At 45.1% G+C, this 27282-nt stretch overlaps 1 protein-coding gene across 1 annotated transcript in view; it reads left to right on the top strand.

The window, feature by feature from the left end:
- Window positions 1-26436, top strand: part of ITGA1 (integrin subunit alpha 1) — a 138024-nt gene extending 111588 nt beyond the window's left edge. Inside the window, exons 18-31 of the mRNA XM_083153847.1 lie at window positions 84-194; window positions 1870-1955; window positions 2709-2844; window positions 6531-6611; window positions 6758-6834; window positions 9020-9109; window positions 9324-9426; window positions 9542-9655; window positions 13627-13731; window positions 15968-16072; window positions 17728-17820; window positions 20362-20478; window positions 21118-22390; window positions 22985-26436. Coding sequence (XP_083009973.1) covers window positions 84-194; window positions 1870-1955; window positions 2709-2844; window positions 6531-6611; window positions 6758-6834; window positions 9020-9109; window positions 9324-9426; window positions 9542-9655; window positions 13627-13731; window positions 15968-16072; window positions 17728-17820; window positions 20362-20478; window positions 21118-21162 — 1263 coding nt within the window. The 3' untranslated portion in view covers window positions 21163-22390; window positions 22985-26436. The remainder of the gene's footprint in view (window positions 1-83; window positions 195-1869; window positions 1956-2708; window positions 2845-6530; window positions 6612-6757; window positions 6835-9019; window positions 9110-9323; window positions 9427-9541; window positions 9656-13626; window positions 13732-15967; window positions 16073-17727; window positions 17821-20361; window positions 20479-21117; window positions 22391-22984) is intronic.
- Window positions 26437-27282: the final 846 nt, after the last annotated feature.

Here is a 27282-nt window from a genome sequence, read left to right as displayed (position 1 = left end):
AGCCTGGTACAGTGAGTAAAACCTCACCTTGTCAGCTCCTGTAACCAATGAATAACGTTTCAGTCAAATATTTCTTCTTATAGGACAAGCCAGATTTTTTGAACTCTGTGAATGTCTCTGTGGAATTTAACTTTAAAGATCCAGAGGAAGGTCCGGTTCTCAGCCGTGAGCGTCCAAACTATATTAACGCCTACGTGAGTACACAACTAAATCCAATGCATAGAGAATAAATATAAATAGGTATACATAATAAATATGTTCTAGGATTGCATTGAGGGATTAGTACGATTGTAACTATTACATTCCGAAATTGGTTAATTGTCATAGGCCGCAGAATAAGACCCGTCAGACCAGTTTGTAGCCTCAGAAATTGTAGTAAAGGTGCCCATACACGTCCCGATACTGCTGATGCGATGTGTGCCTTGAGATGGGCGCTCCCGCGGCATCTCATCGCATAGTACACAAAGTATGTGCTGCACATACTATTTTTACTCTTTTTATCGCATCGCATGCACATCGCATGCACAACGCAAGCGATGCGATGCTATATTAGCATCCGATTGAGCAATCATAGTGTTGACATTACTGTTATGTTGTTCCATCATTAAATAGTAAATATATAAATGACAAGACACAGAAGGTAAAGATGGCTCTGGCCCTTATTCTGATCGGTGCGGCCCGATCAGAATATGCGGCCGCAACCGTGCAGGCGAATCCCCGCCTTCCATACGGATCGCCACCTGCCGTCCGTACGCGGATATGTGGCGATCCGCATGAAATTGGACGGGGATACGCCTCTTTCGTCTTGGGAGCAGCCCCTGCATTCGATGGTCGCCGAACATCGAATGCAGGGCCGCACGCTCCACCAGGTCCCGCAACACAAGACCACACGGACACTTGTCCGTGTGAAATCATGTATGGGGGCGGGCAGCTGACATCCGGCGATGTCAGATGCCCGCCCCGTACCCACGCGTCACGGCCTCATTACCATGCATACGCCCCGCGTTTGCATGGGAACGCCCATGAAACGGGGGGCGTATGCATAGGGTAATGAGGCTAAGTAGCCCCTCACGCCCCTCTACGCCCCCTGTGCGGCGTATAAAGAATCCGTGCGGCGAAATCGCCTGCACATGCGCAGAGTGACCTCTGCACATGCGCAGACGATCAACATCGGCGGTCCGTCCGCATGCGGGAATTTCCGCACCGATCAGAATAAGGGCCTCTGTCCAAAGAAGCTTACAATCTGCAGGGTTGCACTTGTTACATGAGGGACAGTAGTAGAATAACAATTATAGGTGCTGGTTAATATATATTTGGCTATTATAAGGCAGATAAAATATCAGCCTCCAATGTTACCACAGCCATTGGCGGCTGCCAGTAGTAGTAACACATATCACTGCTATCATGTATGGAATCTATCACATTCCACAGCAGCATTCATTTCTGCTTTTCCCATTTGTTACCTGAAGTATACCTTTCAACCAGTTTTGGCTCCAGAGGTGGGGCTGCAGCACAGTTTAAAATTCAAATAGGCGAACCACACCCACTGCCACCAACTACCAATCGAAACTCACTCACTCACTGGAAGTGGGTGTGGCTCCCTTATTTGAAATTTGAACTATGCTGCAGCTCCCCCTCTAGAGCCACCACTGCTTTCAACTGACCTTCAGTTGTCTTACATATATCATAACTGTGGCTAGATGACTAAAGGTCCTAAAGGCCTCCTGAGACATGGGGAAGCTCCAGTCTGTGTGGTTTTTTTTTTTTTTTTTAATTAGTATTATTTTTGTAAGGTAAAGCTTTATTTACACTGAAATGTATAACATACAGTAACAAAGTCTTTTTACCACGTACTTTCTTATTTTATAGATTCCTTTTACTATGGATTGTGGCGCTCATAAAAGATGCATATCTGACCTTATTCTGGATGCTCAATTAAGTATGAGTGAAAAAAGGTACAGTACCGTAACTGGTTCTTCAGGTGACTCACTGGTTAGTAAAGGGGCCTAAAACCAGTGATGTGAAGTGTCTGATAGTACAGCATTGCCCCTGCTAACTTGCTACCCTAGGCTTTATAAACAAAATATATAAGAGTAATTGGTTGCATTCAATATATATACCCAACTTACATTTGACATAAGTTGTTATTGTAGGGAAATGATTATACCTATGCACACCAGACTACTGGTCAGTAAGCTTACTGACGCTCGAGCATGGAGGAATAGACATTAATCAGTGGCATGGAATGAGGGAACAATTATAGACTGTTTGCAGTCATCTCTGCATTGGCCACTTTATATACTAACCAGAGGCAGATTAAGGAGGACACTGTACCCCGTGCCCCGGGCTCTCCCTCTTGCTCAGCAGCAAGAAGGAAGACCTGAGCAGCCAAATGCAAACAGTGCAGCCAGAAACACCTGTTTCATGAGCTGCTGATGGGGGGAGGGATGGGGGGGGAAATATCCGCCAAGATTGAATACCCCCCCCCATAATCAAAAAGCAGGGGCGAGCAGTATGACAAGCTCAGGTAGTCTTGACAAAATATGGAGGGCTAGAGGAGTGGGAGTTGGCCCCAATGTCTTAAGTGCCTCCCAAGGCTTAATTTGGTCCCTATAACTATGATGATATTTATTTTTGAATCACAGTATTTGAAAAAACAATGTAGCAGAATATTGTGAATCTGTTTCTTTTCTATCCATGTTTTATAGCTTTAAGGCGGCCATTGTGAAATATAGCAAAGACAAGTTTAACGTTATTGTGACCATAAAGAACAGTCAGGACAGCGCATATAACGCCAGAGTGATAATGACGTATTCTCCAAACATCATACTGGCTGGAAGAGAGGTAAATGATGTGGAATACATGATGTTTGTAGTGTGGAAAAACTATATCAAAAAGAAAAAATACTAAAGGAGTTTTTTTGCATCAATCTAAAGGGGCACACACACACACACACAGCGACCCGTCCTCTGGGCTGAGCGGCGGGCTTTAGCACGATCGCGGTCGATACATGGAATATGTTGACATGGCTAAGGTCAACAGGGTTGGGAGGTTGACCGTCGACATGAGGTTTTCATGTTGCTTTGTGCTGAATTTCGACGTAAGCCGGCATGGACACCATATCATTGTACCACATCCCCTCGCACGACAAGCTACACTCGCCATGCTTCGGGCTCGGTGCCTTGCTGCGCTTGGCACACTATTATATTCTCCATAGTTGCCTACTTTTGAAAACTAGTTTCAGGGAGATCATAGTTCGTAGTAGATTTTTGCAAAGCGCCCCATTGAGGGGGCGTGTCATGCTCCACCCAAAGGGCGTGTCTAGTTTCATATATGGAGAGATTGTGAATGTGGCACCTAGAAGCGTGGCTGTGTACTGCTACATCTGAGAGGAATATTTTAAAATGACTTTTATATACAAATGTAGATGAGCCCCAAACAGTTAGTAAGAGATACTGTACTTGCTAAGGTGCTGGGAAATGGTGCTGATGATTCAATGTAAATGTATCTATCTCTCATTCCTTTTTTCCACAAAAAAGGTAACAGTGTAATGTGGGTTAGGAGAAATGAGGGAGATTGCTAGACTAATGAGGGAGAGAGGGAGATTGCTGCTATTTCAGGGAGTCTCCTGCAGAATGCAGGAGGGTAGGCAACTATTATATTCTCCCTTCACGCCGTAGTGGATGGTAGGGTATGAAATACCGCCTGTCGGCACATGTTGGCGCAAGAAAATGTGAGAAACTCATGTCGACCTTTTGACTATTGACCTTCCCATTGTCGACCTAATGCTTGTGTTGACCTTCCGACCCTGTCGTCCTTAGCCATGTCAACCTATTTCATGTGTCGACCTAACTACCATATAAATAAACGGTTATACTGTATGAGCACCTTCAGTAGTTCTTATCTTACAGGCAGATATATGTATTTCTGTTGCCCTCCTATGCCATGGTGCGGTTGAGCCTGGAAGGTTTTCTGAAGGCAGACTTTACCTTTTAATATATATCTGACAACTGTATTGGAAACCATTTCAGGTCGGCCTTGTCCGATTGGCCCACCAGAGGGAGGGTGAACACGGCCCACATTTTTGAAGCCAGGATTAATGAGGCAATTTATTGCAGATAGTGTTATCACACCCCAGGCTGCCCAGTTCTGAAATTGGAGATTGGCCAACTCTGCCAGGAGGTCGATAGAGCCCCCTTAAATTTGTGACCCTATTGGACCTTCAGGGAGAGTTGCTAGATGTTAAACGTCTGCTGATCCGCTCTGTCAGTCCCTCCATTGGTTACCTATATATTACAGCATTCAATATAAAATACTTCTACTTTCATTCAAGGCCATTACTCTGACTACACCAACAGATACTGTATATCTTTGCTTATCTCAAAATATATCCCCACCCGACCTCTCCGCTCTGCACAAGATCTGCGTTTCTAAGCCACACTCATTACTACGGAAAAAGAAAAAAAAATATTTACGACGCGCTAGAAACCATGTATAAAATATAAATTTATTATATAGCAGCTCAAAATCTGAGGAAGCCGCCGAGTCCCAACGGAGGCGGGGAAACGCGTCATTGAGCAGATATATTTCTTTCATCTCTCCGCAATATTGGACGTCCCACTATCTACCACTGTGCAGCTGTTCAACTCAGCGAACACACCATCCCTGGTTGGAAAGAGCCCAGGCTCCCTACTATAAAAAGCCAGGATTACTACTACCTTTATAGACCGGCTTACCAGCTAAAGGTACAGGGTGGACGTCCCTACACTATAAATTTTTTATATATTTTTAATTCTCAGAAAGACTATTTTTGTTTTTTTCTTCTGTCTGGCCAGACGTAATCAAAGAATCCTCTATCTGAATGAAGTTTTAAAAAACACTATCCCACTTACCACTATACTGGGACAGATATTGAGGTCCTGGTTCCAAAATATCCAGGCGTGAAACTAAGGTCTTTTTTAATATTTGATGTTTATGTATTTATGTCTAAAATGTACACACACATAATATTTTATAATTAGAGTGTATACCGTGTTCTATCACTGGCCAGTGAGTTTCTATATAATAAATTTATATTTTATACATGGTTTCTAGCGCGTCGTAAATATTTTTTTTCTTTTTCTGAGGTCTATATCTGGGGGAGATAGGCATTTCCCTTTTACACGCTGCTGGAACCTGCTGGGGCATTGTATGTTTAATTAATTTTTTGAGATATATATGCGCAGCAGTGTATATGGTCTACACCTAAAACCTTTTTTTAAACAAGAGACAGTGTGTCTGTTGGGATAGCGCTGATATTTTTCTGTGTTTACACTCATCACTAGCTCCCATTCACTATCACAGGACTTTCTTCGGGCAGCACCCACCCTATGGAATGCCCTTCCACATATACATGGACTCTACTCTAGACTCCAAACTTTCAAGCACTCCCTGAATACTCACCTCTTCAGGCAAGCCTATCATATTCCGAAAGCCCCACATAACCTCCAGTAGCTTTTATTTCTGATTGCATCCCATCAGGACTTGTAATCTGGTGGGACTGCCAGGCTATGGAATCCTATTCTTATGTATCCCTTCTATTATCCATTTAGATTTTAAGCTTGCGAGCAGGGCCCTCCTACCAATAGGTTGTTTTGTTACTACCCAGTTTATTTTGTTACTGTTTCCTATTGTAAAGCACAATGGAATTTGCTATATAAGAAATCTAAATAAATAAAATGTATATGCTAAGGTATTTTTTCGTTTTTTTGCACAATCCATTTAACATTTTGGCATGTTTATGGTACCGTAGGTTAATTGGATTGCATTTTATTCTGGCTCAGGATGTTTTGCATGGTAACAGCACCACCTGCTGTTCAAACGTATGCAGTGCAACCCTCCACACTTCAATTTCCAATATTATTAGTATTATTATTCTTATTATTATTCTTCTTACTTATTGGCCTCATTTACTTCCTGGAAACCATGACTTCTCCACATAACAAGGTGTAGACCCACTTCCAGCACTCACAATCCTCTTAATTAATTTGAACTTTCTTTAAAATAGTTACTGGGATCCCGTGCTCGCCTAATCATGTCCTGCATGAGCATTGCTGATACTCACGGCCATACATTCCTGTAACACTCAGACACAAAACGTCACAAAATCCTTAATGCATACTGTATTTGTAGTTTCAAACTGTGCAGTAAAAAAATGATACTTATGAGAAATACATATAGAACATTCTCCGGGGTGTAACATTGACGTGGCAGTTGCTTTATCCTCTATTGCTGCATACACATTTATTTCCTATGAATTGTGCTATGATTTTCCCTACTGTCATGAGCACCTGGATATAACTCATACCGGGATATAAATGGTCCCGGGATATAAGAGGACTAGGGACTGGCATCTTACCACTTTTTGTGTGGTTATGGAATAATTTACATGGTACAAAAACATTTATTATATTCATGATCTATGCAAGTTCCATCTCACTTGGTAACAGTTCTCCTGTAATTGCCAATGCGTTTTGTTTTTCTTTTCCCAGGATAAGCCAAAAGTAAGCTGCGAGTCCGAGGTAGATTTTGCGTGTAAGGTTGGATACCCCTTTTTGAGAAACAATGAAGAGGTACAGTAACATACAGTATAGGAAGCTCATTGTCATGTAGGGTTATAGCACTGTGTAATGTACATATATACTAGATTTAGCTAAGCTTTGCCAATGTGTTAATTCTCCTTTTTTATCTTTTATTTATTTATTTTTTTTAAATAAAGATTACATTCACCGTAACATTTCAGTTCAATGTGTCCCATCTCCTGGATACCGTTTCCATATTCATTAATGCAACAAGGTATGTGTGTATCAGTAACATCATCCTGTTGTTTCTTTAAAATTGGATTTAATTCTGGGGCATCTAAAATTATGGGTGTGGATCATTAGGTCACCACAAAGTTGGTTGACAGTAATTAGGTCGACACCATTAGGTCGACATGAGTCTAGGTCGACATGAGTCTAGGTCGACAGGGTCATTAGGTCGACATGGGTTAGGTTGACAGTCAAAAGGTCGACATGGGTTTTAAAAAAAATGTCACGAATGTCGACCCAGTCGACATGGGCACTGAAACGTAGCACCGCTGCACTCGCAATGCTTAGGGCACGGTGCCTTCCTACACTCGGCACACTATTTTATTCTCCCACCACGTCCTAGTGGATGGCAGGGCATGAAATACCGCCTGTCGGCACATGTTGACTCAAAAACATGTGAAAACCCCCATGTCGACCTTTTGACTGTCGACCTAACCCATGTCGACCTAATGACCATGTCGACCAAACCCAATGTCGACCTAGACCCTTGATGGCTAACCTTGACACTCCAGCTGTTGTTGAACTACACATCCCAGCATGCTCTTTTTCAGTGTTGCTATTTGGCCATGCTAAATCTAATGCAGAGCATGCTGGGATGTGTAGTTCAACAACATCTGGAGTGTCAAGATTAGCCATCAAGGACCTAGACTCATGTCGACCTTCCTGCATGTCGACCTAGACTCATGTCCACCTAATGGGGTCGATCTAATGACTGTCGACCATCATACTGGTGACCCAATGACCGTATCCCAAAATTATAATACTACTACTACTAATAATACTAATAATAATACTAATAATATGAATAATAATACTACTACTAATACTAATAATAATACTTCTAATAATAATAATACTAATAATAATACTTATAATAATAATAATACTAATAATACTAATAATAATACTAATAATATGAATATTACCCCTTTCACATCGCACTTTTAAAACGGTATATTGCCGTTTTTGTTTTTTTTTCCATTTTAAAACGTTTAAGGCTGCAATGTGAAAGTGCCAGAGTTGATTTACCGGTTAAAGTTAACCGGTATTTCAACACGGTTAAAAAGCAGAGTCCTACACGTTTTGAAGCTGTTTTTTGGCAGTTTGAACAGCTCTATTTCAATGGCTTGAAACGTGTCCCTTGGGGGTTAAATGGGTTGAATGTTTGAATGGTATTAAATGATTTTTAAAACGGTTTTCACCTGCAATGTGAAAGGTCTCAAGGCTCAGACCCGTTTTAAAGTCCCATTTAAGAATACCGTGTCATTACCCATTTCTGCAATGTGAAAGCAGTATTATACTACTAATACTAATAATAATACTTCTAATAATAATACTACTAATAATAATACTAATAATTATACTATTAATAATACTACTAATAATAATACTAATAATAATACTTCTAATAATAATACTAATAATAATAATACTAATAATAATAATACTATTAATAATACTAATAATAATACTAATAATACTACTACTAATAATAATACTAATAATACTAATAATACTACTAATACTAATAATAATAATACTAATAATAATACTACTAATAATAATAATAATACTAATAATAACACACGTAAAATATAACAACTTGCAGAAAACAACAAAATGACTCATATATAACATACAAGCCGTATAATGCGATTCTATGGCTTGCTGCAATGGCCAACACCATCTTTATATGGCATTGCAATAAAACACATTGAAAGCTGCTCAATCATAATAGTAATGTTCGTCAGTGCTGGAAGGGAGGGGATTATTCTACACCACAATTACACATAAAACATGTTTTCCCCAGCACACCAAAGAGCAATAAGATTGTAAAAACCACATGGTAGTAGGTAATTCAGAGAGTCACCCCTAGATCCTCCTTGTGGCAACACAGGGTCCAGCACACTCCCTAAATGCAGGTCCCAGCAATGCCTCTCTGACATAAAACACATTGAAAGCTTCTCAATCAACTTTGCATAGATTGGGAATCCTGGAGGCCCAGCATATATGGTGTTGCCCTGTAAAATAACCTTTGCATTTCCCTGCTGAGACTGATCCGCTCTAATAATAATAATTGCCCTCTGATGTAAACATCGATATGCATGCGATGAGTTGCAGGGTGCCTCCCGTCCAGACTAGTCTGATGCCGTTCTTTTCTGCCGTTCTAGTGACAGTGAGGAGAAGATGGAAACCTTACATGACAACAGAATGAACATCACCTTTCCAGTGAAATATCAGTCCTGGCTGACGTTTACTAGGTACGTTCTCCATGGGCCAAATGTAATAGGGTGTGACATTTGGTCCCATGTCTTTGTTTATAATGCACTTTGTATATTTTGTGCACTAAAAAAACCAAGTGTGCAATGTTATACTACTGGATTGTACAATGTTCATAATTTGAATAATATCTTTGTATTTAGTACATCGTTAGATCAGTGTGTTGTATTTTATATTTTGTTGTTTGTTTGCAAGTTCAACCAAAGAGTACCACGTGTCAATTCCCGCCAATGATTCCCTACCTGCTACGATTAATTCCACTGATATGATTGGTCCAGAAATTAATCTAAACTACGTGGTAAGTACTCTGTGAATGAATCATTCTAAGCAGAGCCATTAAGTTTTGTCATTCAAAGTAGCTGTTTTAATATTTGTAACTAGACGTGGTCTTTAAATGTTCTGTTCTCCTGCAGATAAAGAAGGATGATTACATTCCAATGCCAAGGGTGACATTTAGTCTCTCCTTCCCGTATATGACTCCATATCGCTCCATTCTCCTTTATTGGACCAAGTTGTCATCTTCTCATGTAAGTGTATATTCATACTTGTGTATCTCCTACTTTCTTCACAGAATGTTGTAATAAACTTTATTGTACACTAACATTTAAGGGGAAATTTACTAATATGGATTCGTAAAAAATAGGTGTATTCGTAGGCAGAAATACACCTATTTTTTACACATTTGTATTTTCGGGATTTACTATCCCGAAAATACAACAATTCGTATTCCTAAAGATGGCACATTCGTATTTGTATTTACAAATACGAATGTCTACACCATCGATAGAATACGACAGGAATCACCATTCAAAAGAATGGTGGTTCCTGATTTACTAAGCAGCCGTACTGATAATACAGCTGCTAATTGGTGTAAAACAGGCATGCAAATACGACAGGAAAATACACCTTGATTTCCCTGTCGTATTTTCTTTAAGCCTGCACGGATCAGTCAGATCCGTGCAGGCTTTAGTGTAAAAAAAATGGAAAAATAAATAATAAAAAAAAAACAGCGTGGGGTCCCCCCCACAGCTGTAACCAGCACCAGGCTGAAAGAGCCGGGCCGTTAATTAAAAATCAGGGAACCCGATTTTTAGCAACCAGCCCCAGGCTCCAGGTCCGGGGCTGGTTCCCAAAATATGGGGGACAAAATGACTAGGGGTCCCACGTATTTTAAGAACCAGCCCCAGGCCAAACCAGCCAGCAGGGTAATGCCACAGCCGGGGGGAGACTTATTATACAAGTCCCCCCGGCCAAAGCATTAACCCCCTAACCGGTCAGCCTGGCCAGGGGCCCCGGGGGAGTGGGGACCCCCCCAATAAAGGGGTCCCCTCCAGGACTTACCTGAGCAGGCTGAAGCCTGGTGCTGTCCCCGGAGGCCCTGTGCGGTGGCCACCTGGCTGATCTTGGTGTAAAATAATAGAAGAATAAACTATTGTTTTAAACTGTGGAACTATGAGTCCCAGCAAGCCTCCCCCGCAAGCTGGAACTTGGAGAACCACAAGTCCCAGCCTGCGGGGCATTAAAGGGCCCGCTGGGTCTTGTAGTTCCACAGTAAAAAAAATAGTTAAATAAATACACACTGACACCTGAAAAATAAAAGTTTAATACATACATTACACACACACTGATACTTACCTATCTTGATCCCGTAGGTAGGTCCCAGAGTCTTGATCCGGTGCCTTGTCCTGGTTTCTGATCTATGTCGGCATTCTTCTGCATGTCGATTATCCATGTCGGCGTCTGGTCGTCCAGGTCCGAAGAAATCCATGGTGGACCTGTGGAAGGAAATCCAACTCACTCAGGTCCTCCATGGAAGTTCTTCAGGCTTGATCCGATGTAGTCCAGGGCTTCTTCCTTCTTCTTCCATCTTCTTGATTCTTCAAGCTGCCGGCGACTCCGGCATCTCCCCGCTGCGGACTGTCAGAGACGCAGAGATCCTTCCTCCTCTGCGTCTCTACTCAGAATGAATTCTGGCCAATCAGGAGCCGACTTTCTTGGCTCCTGATTGGCCGCTAGGCGGCCAATAGAATTCATTCTGTGTAGAGACGCAGAGGAGGAAGGATCTCTGCGTCTCTGACAGTCCGCAGTGGGGAGCTGCCGGAGTCGTCGGCAGCTTGAAGAATAAGCAAGAAGATGGAAGAAGCCCTGGACTACATCGGATCAAGCCTGAAGAACTTCCATGGAGGACCTGGGTGAGTTGGATTGCCTTCCACAGGTCCACCATGGATTTCTTCGGACCCGGATGACCAGATGCCGACGCCGACATGGATAATCGACATGCAGAAGAATGCCGACATTGATCCGGAACCAGGACAAGGCACCGGATCAAGACTCTGGGACCTACCTACGGGATCAAGATAGGTAAGTATCAGTGTGTGTGTAATGTATGTATTAAACTTTTATTTTTCAGGTGTCAGTGTGTATTTATTTAGCTATTTTTTTTACTGTGGAACTACAAGACCCAGCGGGCCAGTTTAAAACAATAGTTTATTCTTCTATTTTTTTACACCAAGATCAGCCCGGTGGCCACCGCACAGGGCCACCGGGGACAGCACCAGGCTTCAGCCTGGTCAGGTAAGTCCTGGAGGGGGGGACCCCTTAATTGGGGGGGGTCCCCACTCCCCCAGGGCCCCTGGCCAGGCTGACCGGTCAGGGGGTTAATGCTTTGGCCTTGTGGACTTGTATAAAAAGTCTCCCCCCGGCTGTGGCATTACCCTGCTGGCTGGTTTGGCCTGGGGCTGGTTCTTAAAATACGGGGGACCCCTAGTCTTGTTGTCCCCCGTATTTTGGGAACCAGCCCCGGACCTGGAGCCTGGGGCTGGTTGTTAAAAATCGGGGAACCCCTATTTGTCGGGTTCCCTGATTTTTAATTACCGGCCCCGGCTCCTTCAGCCTGGTGCTGGTTACAGTTGTGGCGGGGACCCCACGCTGTTTTTTTTTTAAAATATTTATTTATTTTTTCTATTTTTTTTTTACACCTTGCAACCTGCACGGATCTGACTGATCCGTGCAGACTGCCTGAAAAATTTGTATTAGCGGCCGTATATACGGCCAGCTAATACGAATTCCTACGACATCGGAGGGTTACAAAGCAGTCGTATATGACTGCTTTGTAAATTCCCCTCCGGAACACGACTGTGCATACGACTGAAACAGTCGTATGCAGTCGTATCGAAAATACTAATACGAAAAACTAGGTTTTTCATATTAGTAAATTTCCCCCTTAATGTTTTGATCAATATAGGAAGACACTAACCATCACTGACAGAAGTAATAGACAGATGGGAATATATACAGCAGGCTCACCAGAGAGCACTAGAAATAGCATTTTTAAAGTTATACCCCTTTCAGACATACGCAATCCCGGGACTAGCGTATGTCTGAAAGGCTATACCTGGGATTTTAGTCCTCTAAAATCCCGGGTCCTGTGCACCTGCAATGGACCCGGGATTTTTAAAAACCTGGTTTGAACCGGGTCTAAAATCCCGGGTAGTATGTCTGAAAGGGGTATAAGTGATTCTAATTATTGCAAGAGTTGATGTCCTTCTGTATAACCTAGTTGGGATTAATGTCAACATAAAAAAAAAAAATGATTTACTATACTAATCAATCTCTCACACAAATATAATAGGCAGATAGGAAAAGACTGAGGTAAATTCTAATCCCATTCTGAATTGAAAACCTGGGAATCTTAACAAACACAGATGAATCAGGATTTAGGTGGAAATACAATAATCCAGTACCCTTGGATCCAGCTCTGTGCCGGATTATCCATATTGCTGGATTTATTAGTGGTACATACAGGGCATCCTGGCGGTTTACTCTCCTTGCCCACACAGCCTAAACCTCCCACATCCTGACTCCCTTACCCAGCCTAACCAAGTCCTCCCACAGCCTGGCCCCTCCTGTGTATCAACCCCGCCCGCAGCAACTAAACTTCCCAGAGCAAGACACATCCCCCCACAGCCCAAGAGTACCCTCCCGCAGCCTAACTGAGGTCTCCCGCAACCTATCCTGCCCTTCCACATCTAATTGGCCCCTCCTGTGTACTAACCCCACTGGCAGCACCTAAACCTCCCACAGCAGCCTAAACTTCCAGCAGCCTAACCGTGCCCTCCCACAGCCTAACTGACCTTTTCCAATGTACTAGCCCCACCCGGCAGCACCTAATCCTCCTGCAACCTGGCCCACCGCAGCAGTCTAACCGAGCGCTCCCACAGCCTAACCGAGCCCTTCTACAGCCTAACACCCCCACCCCAGGGGCTGATGTGGCCGGATTGAAAGAAGCCACAGACCATCGGCTGCCAGATAATAGATGTACCACTACCAACAGTAATATCCTAATTTTAATGCAAATGGCAGCAAATTTGATTTTGTTGTCTTAATACTACACTTCCCCAGGCATGGTATCAATAACTCAAAATCCTTTTTTTAATAGGTTTTTAGAATAACATAATAATGTATTGTTACCTAAAATAATTGTATTTGCTGGCTCCAGAACGTGAATTGCAGCACTGCTGAACTTCTGGATCCTCTCAAAATCAATTCAGGAACAACACACAATGTACCAAAATCTACAGAAAACATAAAAGACACAATAGTGGTAAGTTTTGTATACATTTTATGTACAGGGATAAATAATGGTGACTCAAAAGGCAGTATTCAATGAGGCCAATTCGCCATGTTTTATGGCGAATTTGTGCTATTTTTGTGTTAGAAAGCGAATCACCCTATTCAACGTGCACTTTTCGCCGTCTTGCTAAGTGATTTTCGCCGTGTGTCGCCGTGTAGCAAATCGCCATCTTTTCATGGTGACGTGAAATGCGAACTTTTAAAATATATATATATTTTTTTTACATTTGGTGTAAAAAAATCAGGAATTTTATTCTGTGAAGGGGCATGTTATTTTTATTCATGTGCTTATAGCACATGAATATATATTTAATTTAAAAAAACATTTTTTTTACACATAACAGCCAGCAGGGGGCCAGGAGCCGAGAGACACTCATTACATATTCATATATTCACTGCTCCCGATCATTACATATGCACAATCAGGAGAAGTGAATACCTGGTCCCCTGCTGGCTCTCCCGGGGGGCAGCTTGTGCTGCCTGGGTCCCGGGGAGCCCTCCTCCCCTCCTCATACGTTCTGGGGCAGGCAGGGAGACTTCCATCTCCCTGCCTGCCGCCGTCCCCTGGCTCCCTGCGGGACGCCGTAGGGGTTAAGATTTGCTGTCAGGGGCAGTGAGCCCCTGTGACGTTGAATACGGAGATAGCAGGGGGACAGCGAGGCTCCGGAACACGGCGACTGTGCAGCGAATCCTAAACAGGATTCGCTGCACGCCGCGATTATGTTCATTGAATACTGCCGAAAGTGTGGTAGAGCCTGATTCATGTTTGTAAGTGAAGCAAAACAGCAACAGCTGGGCAAAACCGTGCTGCACTGCAGATGGGGCAGATGGAACATGTGTAGGGAGAGTTAAGATCTGGGTGGGGTGTGTTCAAACTGAAACTAAAATAGCAGTGTCAAAAATAAAGCTGTCTAACCTGGACTACATGCAAAAGCAGCCATTATTTACCCTACATGGAAAAATATAAGTGTATTTTCTCACTTGCATGGCAACTCTAGACCAGGGGTTAAAGGGCCAGATGTATCAAGCTTCAAAAAGTGACCAGCCAATCAGCTCCTACCTGTCATTTTTTAAACACAGCCTGTAACACAGAAGGTAGGAGCTGATTGGCTGGTTGTTTATCACTTTTTGAAGTTTGAAACATATGGCCCAAAGTGAGGAGGAACGGGTGGAACGGAGTTCCACCACCTGTAAAGGTGAGGTGGAACATTTTAACCTCCACATTGGCCCTGCACAGTAATTCTCACAGTAAAGCATTATAGTTTGCAGGGGGATGCCAAAAACCCTACCGCTGGCCCTGTCTCTACCTAATGGGGGGAGGGGGTAATTAGGTGGCATAGAGAAATGAGTTCCCCCACCCCTGCATGACCACTTTAAACCCTGCTCTAGACATAAACTTACTTCTCCCGGAGAGGAGAGAAAAAAAAGTCGGTAAGTACATCACACTTGCCTACTTTTGAAAACTAGTTTCAGGGAGATTATAGTTGGTAGTATAATTTTGCACAGCGCGCCATTGAGGGGGTGTGTCATGCTCCACCCAAAGGGAGTGCCTAGTTCCATATATGGAGCGATTGTGAAAAGAGATTGTGAACGTGGCGCCTAGAAGCGTGGGTGTGTATTTTAAAATTAATTAGATCCAAAGGCAGATGAGCCCTAAATCAGTTAGTAAGAGATACTATACTTGTGCTGGGAAATGGCACTGATGATTCAATGTAAATTTATCTATCTCCCATTCCTTTTTTCCCCAAAAATGTAACAGTGTAATGTGGGCTAAGTGAAATGAGGGAGATTGCTAGACTAATGAGGGAGAGAGGGAGATTGTTGTTATTTCAGGGGGTCTCCTGCAGAATGCAGGAGGGTAGGTAACTATGAAGTACATGCATAAAGTATTTGTGCATCACAATTATAATCACACCACCAGTGTTAGTGATATGATGAAGTAGTGGGATGTGGTGGGCACAAATGTCCAATTTCAAAGACTGACAGTCCTTACTTTCTAAATAATGTCCCATCTGTCCCAATTTAAGCTTGATTACAATAGTGAATTATATAAATAGCCGCACTGCAATATAAAGGTGCAAGATATCTGACATCACTTTAAGGTTTCTGAAAGCACGTATTTCTATTCAGGAGCTTAGCAAGATCTAATAATAATTGTATGTATCCATTCAAGTATGTCATGTGAATAATAAAATGTTATATAACAGGACTGCAAGAGAGTTAGCTGCCCTGCGTTCTACTGTACTGTGGAGCCATCCGACATCACACAGATCAATATCTCAATGAGAATATGGAAAGCAACATTTATTAAGGTAACTGGTCCCCTGTTTTGAATACATAAGGTACCATCACCCTATTTTTTTATTTTCTTTTGTACACTGTATTTGGGCCAGATGCACTAAGCTTCAAAAGTGATAAAATGGAGAGTGATAAACAGCCAGCCAATCAGCTCCTACCTGCCATGTCACAGACTGTGTTTGAAAAATAACAGGTAAGAGCTGATTGGCTGGCTGTTTATCACTCTCCATTTTATCACTTTGGAAGCTTAGTGCGTCTGGCCCTTTGTCTTTTTAAATATAAACTGACTAAAGTGTTAAAGTATTCTAGACAATAACACACTATAACATTTCAGACATTTAGGAAATACTAAGCACCATTAGAAACATTTCTGTTTTATACTCTATATAAGTGTTGAACTGGGGCCCAATAGGGCCAAGCTTACGGTCTGCCTACTTCCCCCCAGAGACAGTGTCCAGCCACCACAGAAGGACTTAATAAACATCAAATAAGTCATACCTCCCAACATTGGAGGCAGCAGTGCTACTGGAATCTCCAGAAAAATGTCCGTCGCACCATTTTTTTGCCGGTTTGTGCATATGCAGGAGAGTCTGAGCGCTCTAGTGCTTGGAGTCTACTGCACTCAGGGGCAGAATTATTACGCTCGGCCAATCAGCTCCTAACTGTGAAGTTACATGCTTGGTTTGAATAGTGACAGAGGAGCTGATTGGACGGTTATAAAAACAGACACTTTATCAGCGTCAGGAAGAAAGGAGGGGGCCGAGCTGGAGGCCGAGCTGGAGGAGGGGGCTGAGCTGGAGGAGGCTGCCTCCTCCTCTTTTAAAGTGTCCCTGGTTCTAACATAAGTGTTGCTTGGGGGCCCATTTATCAATTATTGCGTTTATTATGCGATCTGGACGGAATATTACTGGCCAGGATCACATTGTAAAATATGATGCTAGAGCTGGGATGTATCATCCCCTTGCTCACAGGGACAGGGCTCCGAACGGAGCCCATTACTGCAATGCGCTCAGCCGGAAGCCGGGGGTTCTGCGCATGCGCAGTTAGCGCTAACCCCGGTGACCGAACTGCCCCTACAGCAGTATGATCCCTTAGCCATAGGCTATAATGAGCTATTGCCATATCAGAATATCGATAGCCAAGGGATGCGAAGCCGGGCTGCCCGATGTTACTACATCGGCCAGCTTCGCATCCCCCATAGAAAACTATGGGGGAGGCGGCGGTGCAGGGGAGGGATCGCAGCAGGGATCAAAGATTCCGGCTGCGGTCCCCTTTGGTACATTTGGGGGACACTTGATATTTGCGGCTAACCCCCGAAAAAGGGTGTTTTCAGGGATTTAGCCTCAAATATTGTTTGATAAATGCGTCCCTGTCTGTTAGCCTACCATCAAAGCTATTGTTTTTATCTTTCCCTAAATGCTCATAACTCATCCTAAAGCATATCATTAATCTTGAACAATAAATGTGATAATTCATTGTGTGAACAATAGGACAGCTTATATGGATTATATGAGTTTACCTTTAGAACAATTCCCACCTAGTGATGTGTAATCAGTACAAATAAACCTTTCTGGTGAAGTAGCTACAGATCTGTGTGAAGTAAACCAATAAGCGCAGCAACACAGTATTTCCTGTCATCCTGAGCTCCCATCTATATACCATTCTACAGGCCAGCATCCACAGCCTGAACCTTGTCCTACGTGCTACGCTGAGGAGTGACAATCCGCTGATAGTCCTGAACAGTGACAGTGAAACGCATGAGGTAAAAAAAACTATTAAATCCCACAATCCTTCCATTCATAACGTACATTGTAGTCATTGGTGGTTTCCACCATGTGGGGTTCCTATCACCAGGGCTGCCCCTGCCAACCAACCAAACTACTTCCTCCCCTGCCCCCCTGCCTCCGTCTCGTCTCCAGCATCTGGCATGCCAGGCACCCATACTGTAAGTGTTACAGTGCAGGCACCCAGCGTTCCTGCAGCCCGCCGATGTGAAGTGGGCTATGGCGGCCAGCTGACCCGTGGGCGAGGGGCTGCTGCAGTAAATGGGGGTGCTGGCTGGCTGCCTCTTTCAGAACGGCCGGACCTGAGACAGTTGTACCCATTGCACCCCCCTTGTTGGCGACCCTGCTTATCACCATTAACCAATACAGATCAGCTTTCCCACACGCTGACCAATCGCAGAAAAGCCACTTCTGTATTGATTCAAATCTAAAGGTGCCCATACACGATGCAATGATCTCACCCGTTATGTGCTGGATCACATCGCAACGCATGTGTTTTGCCTGTGATTTGCGTGCGATGCGATCCGAGGGCAGTACAAAAAGTATGTGCAGCACATCAAACACTTATTTTACATTTTGAAGGGTCTTATGACATACCTCCCAACAGTCCAGATTTCAGCGGGACAGTCCCGATTATCAGGGCCTGTCCCGCTGTCCCTCCCGCGGCCAGCAGTGTCCCGCGGTGAGGGGGGGCTGTTGAGAGTCCCCCCTGTCGGCTTTCTAAGCAGCGGGGAATAAACGCTGTGCGCATGCGCACAGCGTCTATTCCCGCAGCCAGCGGGCTGGGGGCATGGCTAGAGGCTCACAGAGCCTACGGCGCGCAGCAGCTTTATCCCGACTCCTGGACATGAAAAGTTGGGAGGTATGTTATGAGTCTATTTACTAACCATTTCAGAAAGATAAACTGGTGAGAGATAAAGAGATGTATGTACTAAGCCTCGGAGAACAATAAAGTGGAGAGAAATAAAGTAGCAGCCAACCATGGCATGTTACATGTTTGAAAAATGATTGGTTGGTACTTTCTTCACTTTATCTCTCTCTCTCCACTTTCTCTCACTGAAGGCCAGATGCACTAAGCCTTGAAAAGTGATAAAATGGAGAGTGATAAACCACCAACCAATCCTATCTTTCATTTTTCAAACCCAGCCTATAGCATGGTAGCATACCTCCCAACTGTCCTGAACACCGAGGGAACGGTTTTCGGGGACGTTCCTGCATTACTCCCGCTGCCGGCAGTGTCCCACGGTGGGGGGGGGAGGGGCGGTTGGGAGTCCCCCTTGTCAAATGCTGATCAGCGCTAAATAGATGCTGTGCGAATACAGCCACAGAGTCTCTGGGCCATGCCCCAACAGAGTCAAAATGAGGGCGTGGCTTTGCTGGATGATGTGATTATAGGTCACCCCCCCTTTTTGGACATGCCACGCCCCCTGTGACGAGTGCCTTTGACCCTCCTTCCAGGACCTAACAGTTGGGAGGTATGTGGTAGTTAGGAGCTGATTGGCTGGTGGTTCATCATTCTCCATTTTATCACTTTTCAAGCTTAGTACATCAGGCCCCAAGGCTTAGTAAATAGACTCAAACCTAATAAGAACTTAGGGACTCATTCAGGTTGGAAGTGTAAGAGCACACATCCATTCGCATGCCGACGGGGGACATTCGCACGGCGGCGGGAGGCAGGCATCTGCTCGCATGGTAGGCGGCGTTTACCAGCTTGTTAAGCAGCAAATATACGCTGCTTAGGGAGCCCTTGGGGCCTGATTCAGTAGCATACACATGCTTAATAACCATAACTGCGACTGCTGTCTCCTGCATACTGGGTGCCGCCCAGCATGTGCAATACGATCGCATTTGTAGGGTAGCCCCCTGGCTGTGCAGGCAGGTGCAGTGCCAACATGTTGTGGCTCACAGTGGCTGTGTGTGATGTGACACAACTGCTCCTCCCAATGCTGCGTCACCGCCCCATAACCACCCAACACCATCACTCAGAATGTGACTGCAGTATGAGCTTAACACATACATGCACAATGCGGCAATTTTCACACTTCTACAACTCATCACGAATCAGTGTAAGTGTAAGTTGTCCTAATCACAACTATCTATGGGGCTTATTCTGGTTCACTCCTTCTGGCAAATTCCTTCTCAAATGGACAAATCCATGTGCACTGCAGGTGGGGCAGATGTAACTTGTGCAAAGAGAGTTAGATTTGGGTGGGGTTTTTCTTCAAAGTGAGATCTATATTGCAGTGTAAAAATAAAGCAGTCAGTATTTTCCCCGCACAGAAACAAAATAACTCACCCAAATCTAATTCTATCTGCACCTGTTGCATCTGCCCCACCTGCAGTGCACATGGTTTTGTCCATTTAAGAAGGAATTTGCCAGAAGGAGTGAACCAGAATAACCCCCTATAAACTTTGCAGCTACATTGGGTGTTCTGTATGTACAATATTTAGCAACTTTGTCGTACTGTAACTTGTGGTTTTGTGTTTATTTTTTCGTATGGAATTTTCCTGCATTGCAGACAATGATTAAGATCTCTAAGGAACTGGAGCACAGCAAGGTGCCCTTCTGGGTCATCCCATTAAGTATAATTATTGGACTTCTCATTCTCGCCCTCATCATATTTGCAATGTGGAAAGTAAGTATGACAGGGAAAGTATCACTGGGGATTGTCATTTGCACAGTGGGGCTCAGTCAGAGTTGCGCGCTGATCCGTTCGGTTGACAAATCTTGCTGTTATTTGCAATACACATGCTCCATACCTTGGCACATGCAACTCATACTTGCCTACCCTCCCGGAATGGCCGGGAGGCTCCTGCAAATCGGGGCCCCTCCCGGCCCCCCAAGAAGGTGGGCAAGTCTCCCGCAGCCCCAGCACCCCACTTACCCCCTGCATTAAATGTATGCATTTATAAATGTATTAAATTTACCTGATTTTCGGGGATGCACGGGAGGGGGGTGGAGCTAAATGACATGAATCATGTCATTTTGCATCATTTTAGCCCCTCCCCCAATCCGTGGACCAGCGAATGACTGTCATGGGGGCGGGGCTTGGTCATGTCAGCCTTGAACTTATGTAATGGGAAATAATGGATTCCAATGTCAGAACAATTTACAGTATACTTGCCTATTCTCCTGGCGTTTTGGATCCCGCTGAATACTCTTGTAAAGTGGGCGGAGCCGTGGAGACAGATCTGTTCAGTTGTTAGTCATCACAAATAAATAAACAATTAAATGATGTTACTGAAATGAAATGATCTTCTTCTCTGTCTTACAGCTCGGCTTCTTCAAAAGGCCACTGAAAAAGAAGATGGAAGAATGAGAAATTATTTTCTTTAAACACGTTCTGTTAATACTTGAATATTGTGTCACAGAATCCCGCCTGGCAGGGATCAGGGATGTGCTGCAGGGGTGCTATATGCTGCGGGGTGGGAGGTCAGCGGTATTTATAGAAGAGCTCTCGCTGACCGCCCATCTCTGTACACGACACATCACATCAGCGAAAAAGCAGCAATGGCGCTGTCCAGAAGTACTGTCCAATGCAAGGTGCTCACCCTGCCCTGTGGCAGGCACTCTCCTGTTTTCAGGAGTTTATTGTAATTAGTTTGTATGCATCGTTTATACTGTATTAGGTTGTTTTTTTAATTTGATGGGACAAATGGGCAGTCACAACCATATCCCAAACTGAGCCCTTGTATGTATAACTTACCCCTCATGGGATCCCATGCCATCTCTCAACATGCCCAACCTCTCAAATACAGTGAATGGCTGTCTGGCTGCAGCCATGCACCAATCAGCATTTCAGCATCCATTCACTGTCTAGCTGCAGGCTGGGATGCGCATAGATAATGCTGCACTCTGATTGGTGGATAGATTCAGCCATCTACCAATCAGACTGCTGGCAGCCATTTACAGTGAGGCTGCAGGCTAGGAGGCAGGTAGAGAGGCCCAGCCCATCCCTTGTCGAATCGTGGGGCTCTGGGGAGCTGGTCAGTATGCCTATGCGTTAAGATGGCCTTTCCCCTCATGCTTTCATAACTTTATGTCCAATTCATAGGTTTATTGGCAGCTAAGAGTGGCAAAAGTATGACCATGATGCTTGGAGGCAGGATCATCCCATCCCAAATTTTCTTTGATATCCCCTACGATAAAAGTTTTTTTATTGATACATTTTTTTAAACATTAATTCTGGAAATTGTGCTACCTGACATGCTTCGGTTATGTGGTGGTGCACAGGTGTGCTTCTGATTGGCCACGTTTTTTATAATTGGCAGCCTATCGCTTTGACCATAAATAGTTTGATTTGGTTCTGGACCACCAACCCAAGGCACACCTGGTGTTTGGGAACCACTGGATTAATAGCTTAAACTATACCTGTCTACATTTTGGCTGCACCCTACGGGAGTGACTGCCGTGTGACTAGCTATGACTTCCTATTAGAGGTCCTACATGCCTGTCACCCGCAGTACAGGCAGTCCCATTGGGAGGTGTTTCCTCTCTCTGGGACTGCCAGACCAGGCTGCAATTTGCAGACGGCTGGCTTCCTGTAGGCAGGGCCGGCGCCACCACTAGGCAAATCTAGGCATTTGCCTAGGGCGCCGGCCACTGGAGGGCAGCATTTTGCCCCCCCCCCCCCCCCCCCGTGCCGCCCGGGTACCTGTCCTGCGGCGCTGTGTATTTAAAGCTGGCGGCGGAGGCAGCGGGGGTCCCTGCAGTCCATTAGAAATAACGAGCGCTATCCGCCGGGCTATGCGGAAGCGCTTCTGTTGTGAAAACACTGGCAGCACGGCGCACGCTGATCTCAGCCAATCAGCGTGCTGCCAGTGTTTTCACAACAGAAGCGCTTCCGCATAGCCCGGCGGATAGCGCTCGTTATTTCTAATGGACTGCAGGGACCCCCGCTGCCTCCGCCGCCAGCTTTAAATACACAGCGCCGCAGGACAGGTACCCCCCTCCCCCGGCACCGGACAGCGCCGCAGGACAGGTACCCCCCTCCCCCGGCACCGGCAGCGCCGCAGGACAGGTACCCCCCTCACCCGGCACCGGACAGCGCCGCAGGACAGGTACCCCTCCCCCGGCACCGGGGCGCCCCCACCCCGACTCGCCTGGGGCGCTCCGGTGCCTTGCACCGGCCCTGCCTGTAGGTAGTCACGCCCTGCCAGATTGTCGACCCTAGCTGGCTTTGATGGACTGCAGCCAATATAATCCATAGAAGCTGAGGGTTTGTGCCGCTGTTTGACAGCGCATGTGCCGGTCCCTTTGCCTGTCAGCTCCATTATGCAGGTGCCAGAACCCATCTAGCAGCAGCGTGTCTCCTCCAGAGCACCCATTAGCGGCAGCCCTCTCCTCAGTTTTAGTTGTAGGAGATGCAGCTGAACCTGAGCCCCTACACTTACATTCTATTATCCAACTAATTTGGGAAATTAGAAGCAATTGGCAATAAATAACCATTAATTAAATAACCTATTTGCCAGAGTAAAGCATGCAAAGGCCCCCATCCACTAGTGCGATATGGGCACTTTTCATGTGATTCTGACTGTTGCGAAGGTTCGTATGAACAGTGTCATATCACAGGTATTTTTCTGCGATTGTGATGCGAGGAGCGTTCCCTTGCACCCCACATTGCAATCGCAGATCTCAGTGGCTGCCACAATGATCTAGCGGATCCTGCAGCCATGAATGGGATTGCATACAACACTTTATCTCCACTTTATCTCTTCTCTGGGCATAATACATCTGCCCCATTGTATGCAAAAGGACTGCATATTAATTATCATATGCAATGCAGCTGCCCAAGATCATGATGTCAAACATTCCACTTTTATGTGCGTAATTGGTGTTATCATTGCCACTTTCATCCACTAGGGGTCTCCCAAAGCTCATATTCATCACTCATTTTAGCTTCCAGCTGCGGTTGCCTTGCATGCCTTTTATTTCTTTCAAGTTTTCCACTACTTTATACAGTGATTTCATTTTTGGGTGTGCGACATAGTGTCAAGAGTCAATAGGTCAACATCAAAAGGGTCAACACTGGAAAAAGCTTAGACAGAACCAAAAGGTCAACATATGAAAAGGTCGACACAAGTTTTTCACAGTTTTCTGGTGTCAATGTCTACAACTGTGCATGTGGACCCCCAATTAGTGTACTGGATACCCTTCACTTGCCATGCTCTGTGCCATATGCCTTGCTCCTCTATCGATGTGCTAGGCACTCTTTACTGTTCCCAATCTTAATCAACATAGATAGATGGTCAAGTATGAAAAAAAAAAAAAGGACGAAAAAAATCATGAAAAACCCAAGTGGGCCATTGCCTTGTCAACTTTTTGCCTACGTTGACCTTGTGTATGTCGACCATATGGTGTCATCCTACTGACTGTTAACATAGACACTGTTGACCTATCATCTGGATTAATTTTACAATCAGATACTGTATGGGGTTTATTTACTAAGATGGGGGTTCTATTGAAGATGGGATGTTGCCCATAGCAACCAATCAGAATATACTTCTTATTTATTTAGCACCTTCTAGAAGATATTAGATAGAAACTGATTGGTTGCCCATAGCAACATCCCATCTTCAATAGAACTCCCACCTTCGTAAATAAACCACACGTGATCAATTTAAAGGCACATTCTATTACTGCAAATATGATTTTTATTTTCAACATGGGAAATATCAGTACAGTTGAAAAGGAAAACATTTCCTTATGATGGATTACATATTGCCTCATATTTACTTTAAATATAAATAATTTTTACTCAGGAAAACAAAAATGTTGCTCAGCACACACTGTCATATTTACCTGTCTGTAAACCCCAGATGCAGCATCACTGGCCTTGGCAGTGTGATTTCACCAGACATTCAGAGAAATGTTGTGGTTGCTCAGTTGTTTGATGGTCACACCTCCATAATTCCACACTGCCATTACCTACAAAAGTCACATAGCATCCACCTATGAATCACCTGTTTTGTTCGTCCAACAAACCAAGACTAGGGGGTGGCGGGTGCACTTTAGACACTTGGGACCCTGGTGGAAGGTGGGGAGGTTTATATTAGATTGTGCTTACTGTATCTCCCAACATGATCCATACCAGGAGAGACAAAATGCTCACTACCTGGACTTCACTCCTAATATATGATAGGTGTCACCTGTGTTGAACTATTCAGGTGATTAGGAAGGTGTTTTATACAGTTAAATGCAATTTTTTTTTTTTTCGATAAAATTGTTTATTTTATTTTTGGAATAGTGTGATTCAGACATAGGGGGCGAGATTTAATGCCGCCCGAGTTCAGCGGCAGTGCGAGCTGTCCGCCGAACTCGGACGTTTTTTTGAAGGGGAATTAACTTACGAGGCATGGTTTTGGCGTGTAAGTTAATATACCTATAAAAAAAATCTGAGTTTGGCGGACACCTCGCACTGCCGCTGAACTCGGGCGGCATTACATCTCGGCCAGAGCCTGATTCAACAAGGCTCACTAAGCAGCGAGCCCTGAAATGATGCCGGCCCACCCGGCCGAACGTCCAGATCCCCTCAGTACGATGCGAGGGAATGTACAAGAACATATCCGCTAACATTCGGCCGAAGGGGAGAGAAATCATTCGATGGTCGCCCCCGGAATTTTCGGGGACGTGGCCTCACTTAGGGGCGTGGCCTGTACTCGCGGCTCTCCCGCGAGGCCACGCCCCCATTTTGCAGCTATGGGGGCATGACCCAGAGGCTCTGTGAGCCTCTAGCCATGCCCCCAGCCCCCTGGCTGCGGGAATAGACGCTGGGTTTATTCCCCACTGCTTAGCAGCCGACAGGGGGGACTCCCAACAGCCCCCCCTCACCGCGGGAGAGCGGGACAGGCCCTAATAATCGGGACTGTCCCGCTAAAATCGGGACTGTTGGGAGGTATGCTAGCATCTAATAGCATCAGGAATATAACAGTTGTAAGTGAAAGAAGAAAAGAGAGGTGAAGAAGAATAGTAGGAAACAGAAGTGGAAGACAGAGGAGAGAGAGTAGGGAGGCCGAAATCAGCAATGTTAGGATATAGAGTAGGAGAGGTGGAGAGTGGGGACTCAGCTTGGAAGTGAGAAGTCCAAGGCGACCAGACTGAGATAAATGAAGGGGTATCATGTAGAACGAAAGTGATTCTTCCGATACCATAGACAGACCAGATTGCCTGTATCGTAGCAGTTACGGAGGGTGATGTAGGCTGCTTCCATTGAGCAGCGATGGGGCATTTAGCTGCACTCAGAATATGATTAATCAGTTTTTGAGTTGGTGGCGTAATATGTGGTAAGGGCCTGAATAATGGAGAATGGAGAGGAAGGCATACAGACATCAGTAATGGTTGTGATCAATTTCTGAACCTCTCGCCAGTAGGAGCGAATGAGGGGACGGTAAATGCAATCTTAACTTAAGAAGGAAGTCCAGGTAGAGAGCATGTATGGATTGTGGATATTACATTTAAACCAATGGTGTATATTAGATTTAAACTAATAGTTTCATAATACCCAGACACCCAGGCGGGGAGGTGGAACAGCTGGAAACCCTGTGTCACTTACACAGGGCCGGTGCAAGGCACCGGAGCGCCCCAGGCGAGTCGGGGTGGGGGTGCCCCGGTGCCGGGGGGGAGGGAGGGGGCGGGGGGGGTGGTACCTGTATAAAAATTGCTTCCCCGGCGTCCCTGCAGTGCTGGGGCGGTCAGGGGTGTCCGTGCCGTAGGGGTACCTGCGGCGCCGTCATGTGTATAAAGCTGGCTGCGGCCGGCAGGGTCCCTGTAGTGAATAGCAAATAACTAGCGATTCCGGCGCCGCCGCGCACATAGCGCTAGTTATTTGCTATTCACTACAGGGACCCCGCCGGCCGCAGCCAGCTTTATACACATGACGGCGCCGCAGGTACCCCTACGGCACGGACACCCCTGACCGCCCCAGCACTGCAGGGACACCGGGGCAGCATTTTTTTACACAGTTCGCTGGGGGTGAGGGGCGAACTGCCGCCCTCCAGGTGCCGGCGCCCTAGGCAAATGCCTAGAGCTGCCTAGTGGTGGCGCCGGCCCTGCACTTACAGCTCTGTCCACCCTCCTATCTCTCCTCTGGTTGGGAAGCTCCATCGGTAGCCCATGAAACCTGACTCTCTTGTGTCTGCCTGTACTACGTACTGTCCTGCTCACAAGTTCACTGCCTGTTTCTGCTGCTGCATAAGAGGGACAGCTAGTGATGTCAGGGGACCGCCTGACAAAGGGGTGCCTGGGGTACAGTATGCCCTGTGTCCTGCCCTTAATCTGACTATGACTATTGTAACTTCTTATACCCCCATGTGCAAAATCTTTTCACCAACAGACATGGTAGGGCATGAAATACCACCTGTCGGCACATGTCGGCTCAAAAAAAAAACCATGTTGACCTTTTGACTGTCGACCTAGATACTGTTGAACTAATGACCTGTAG

This window comes from Crinia signifera, chromosome 1 (genome assembly GCF_055691185.1).
Source record: "Crinia signifera chromosome 1, ASM5569118v1, whole genome shotgun sequence".
Classification (NCBI taxonomy): Eukaryota; Metazoa; Chordata; class Amphibia; order Anura; family Myobatrachidae; genus Crinia; species Crinia signifera.
This window is presented reverse-complemented; position numbering and strand designations above follow the sequence as displayed.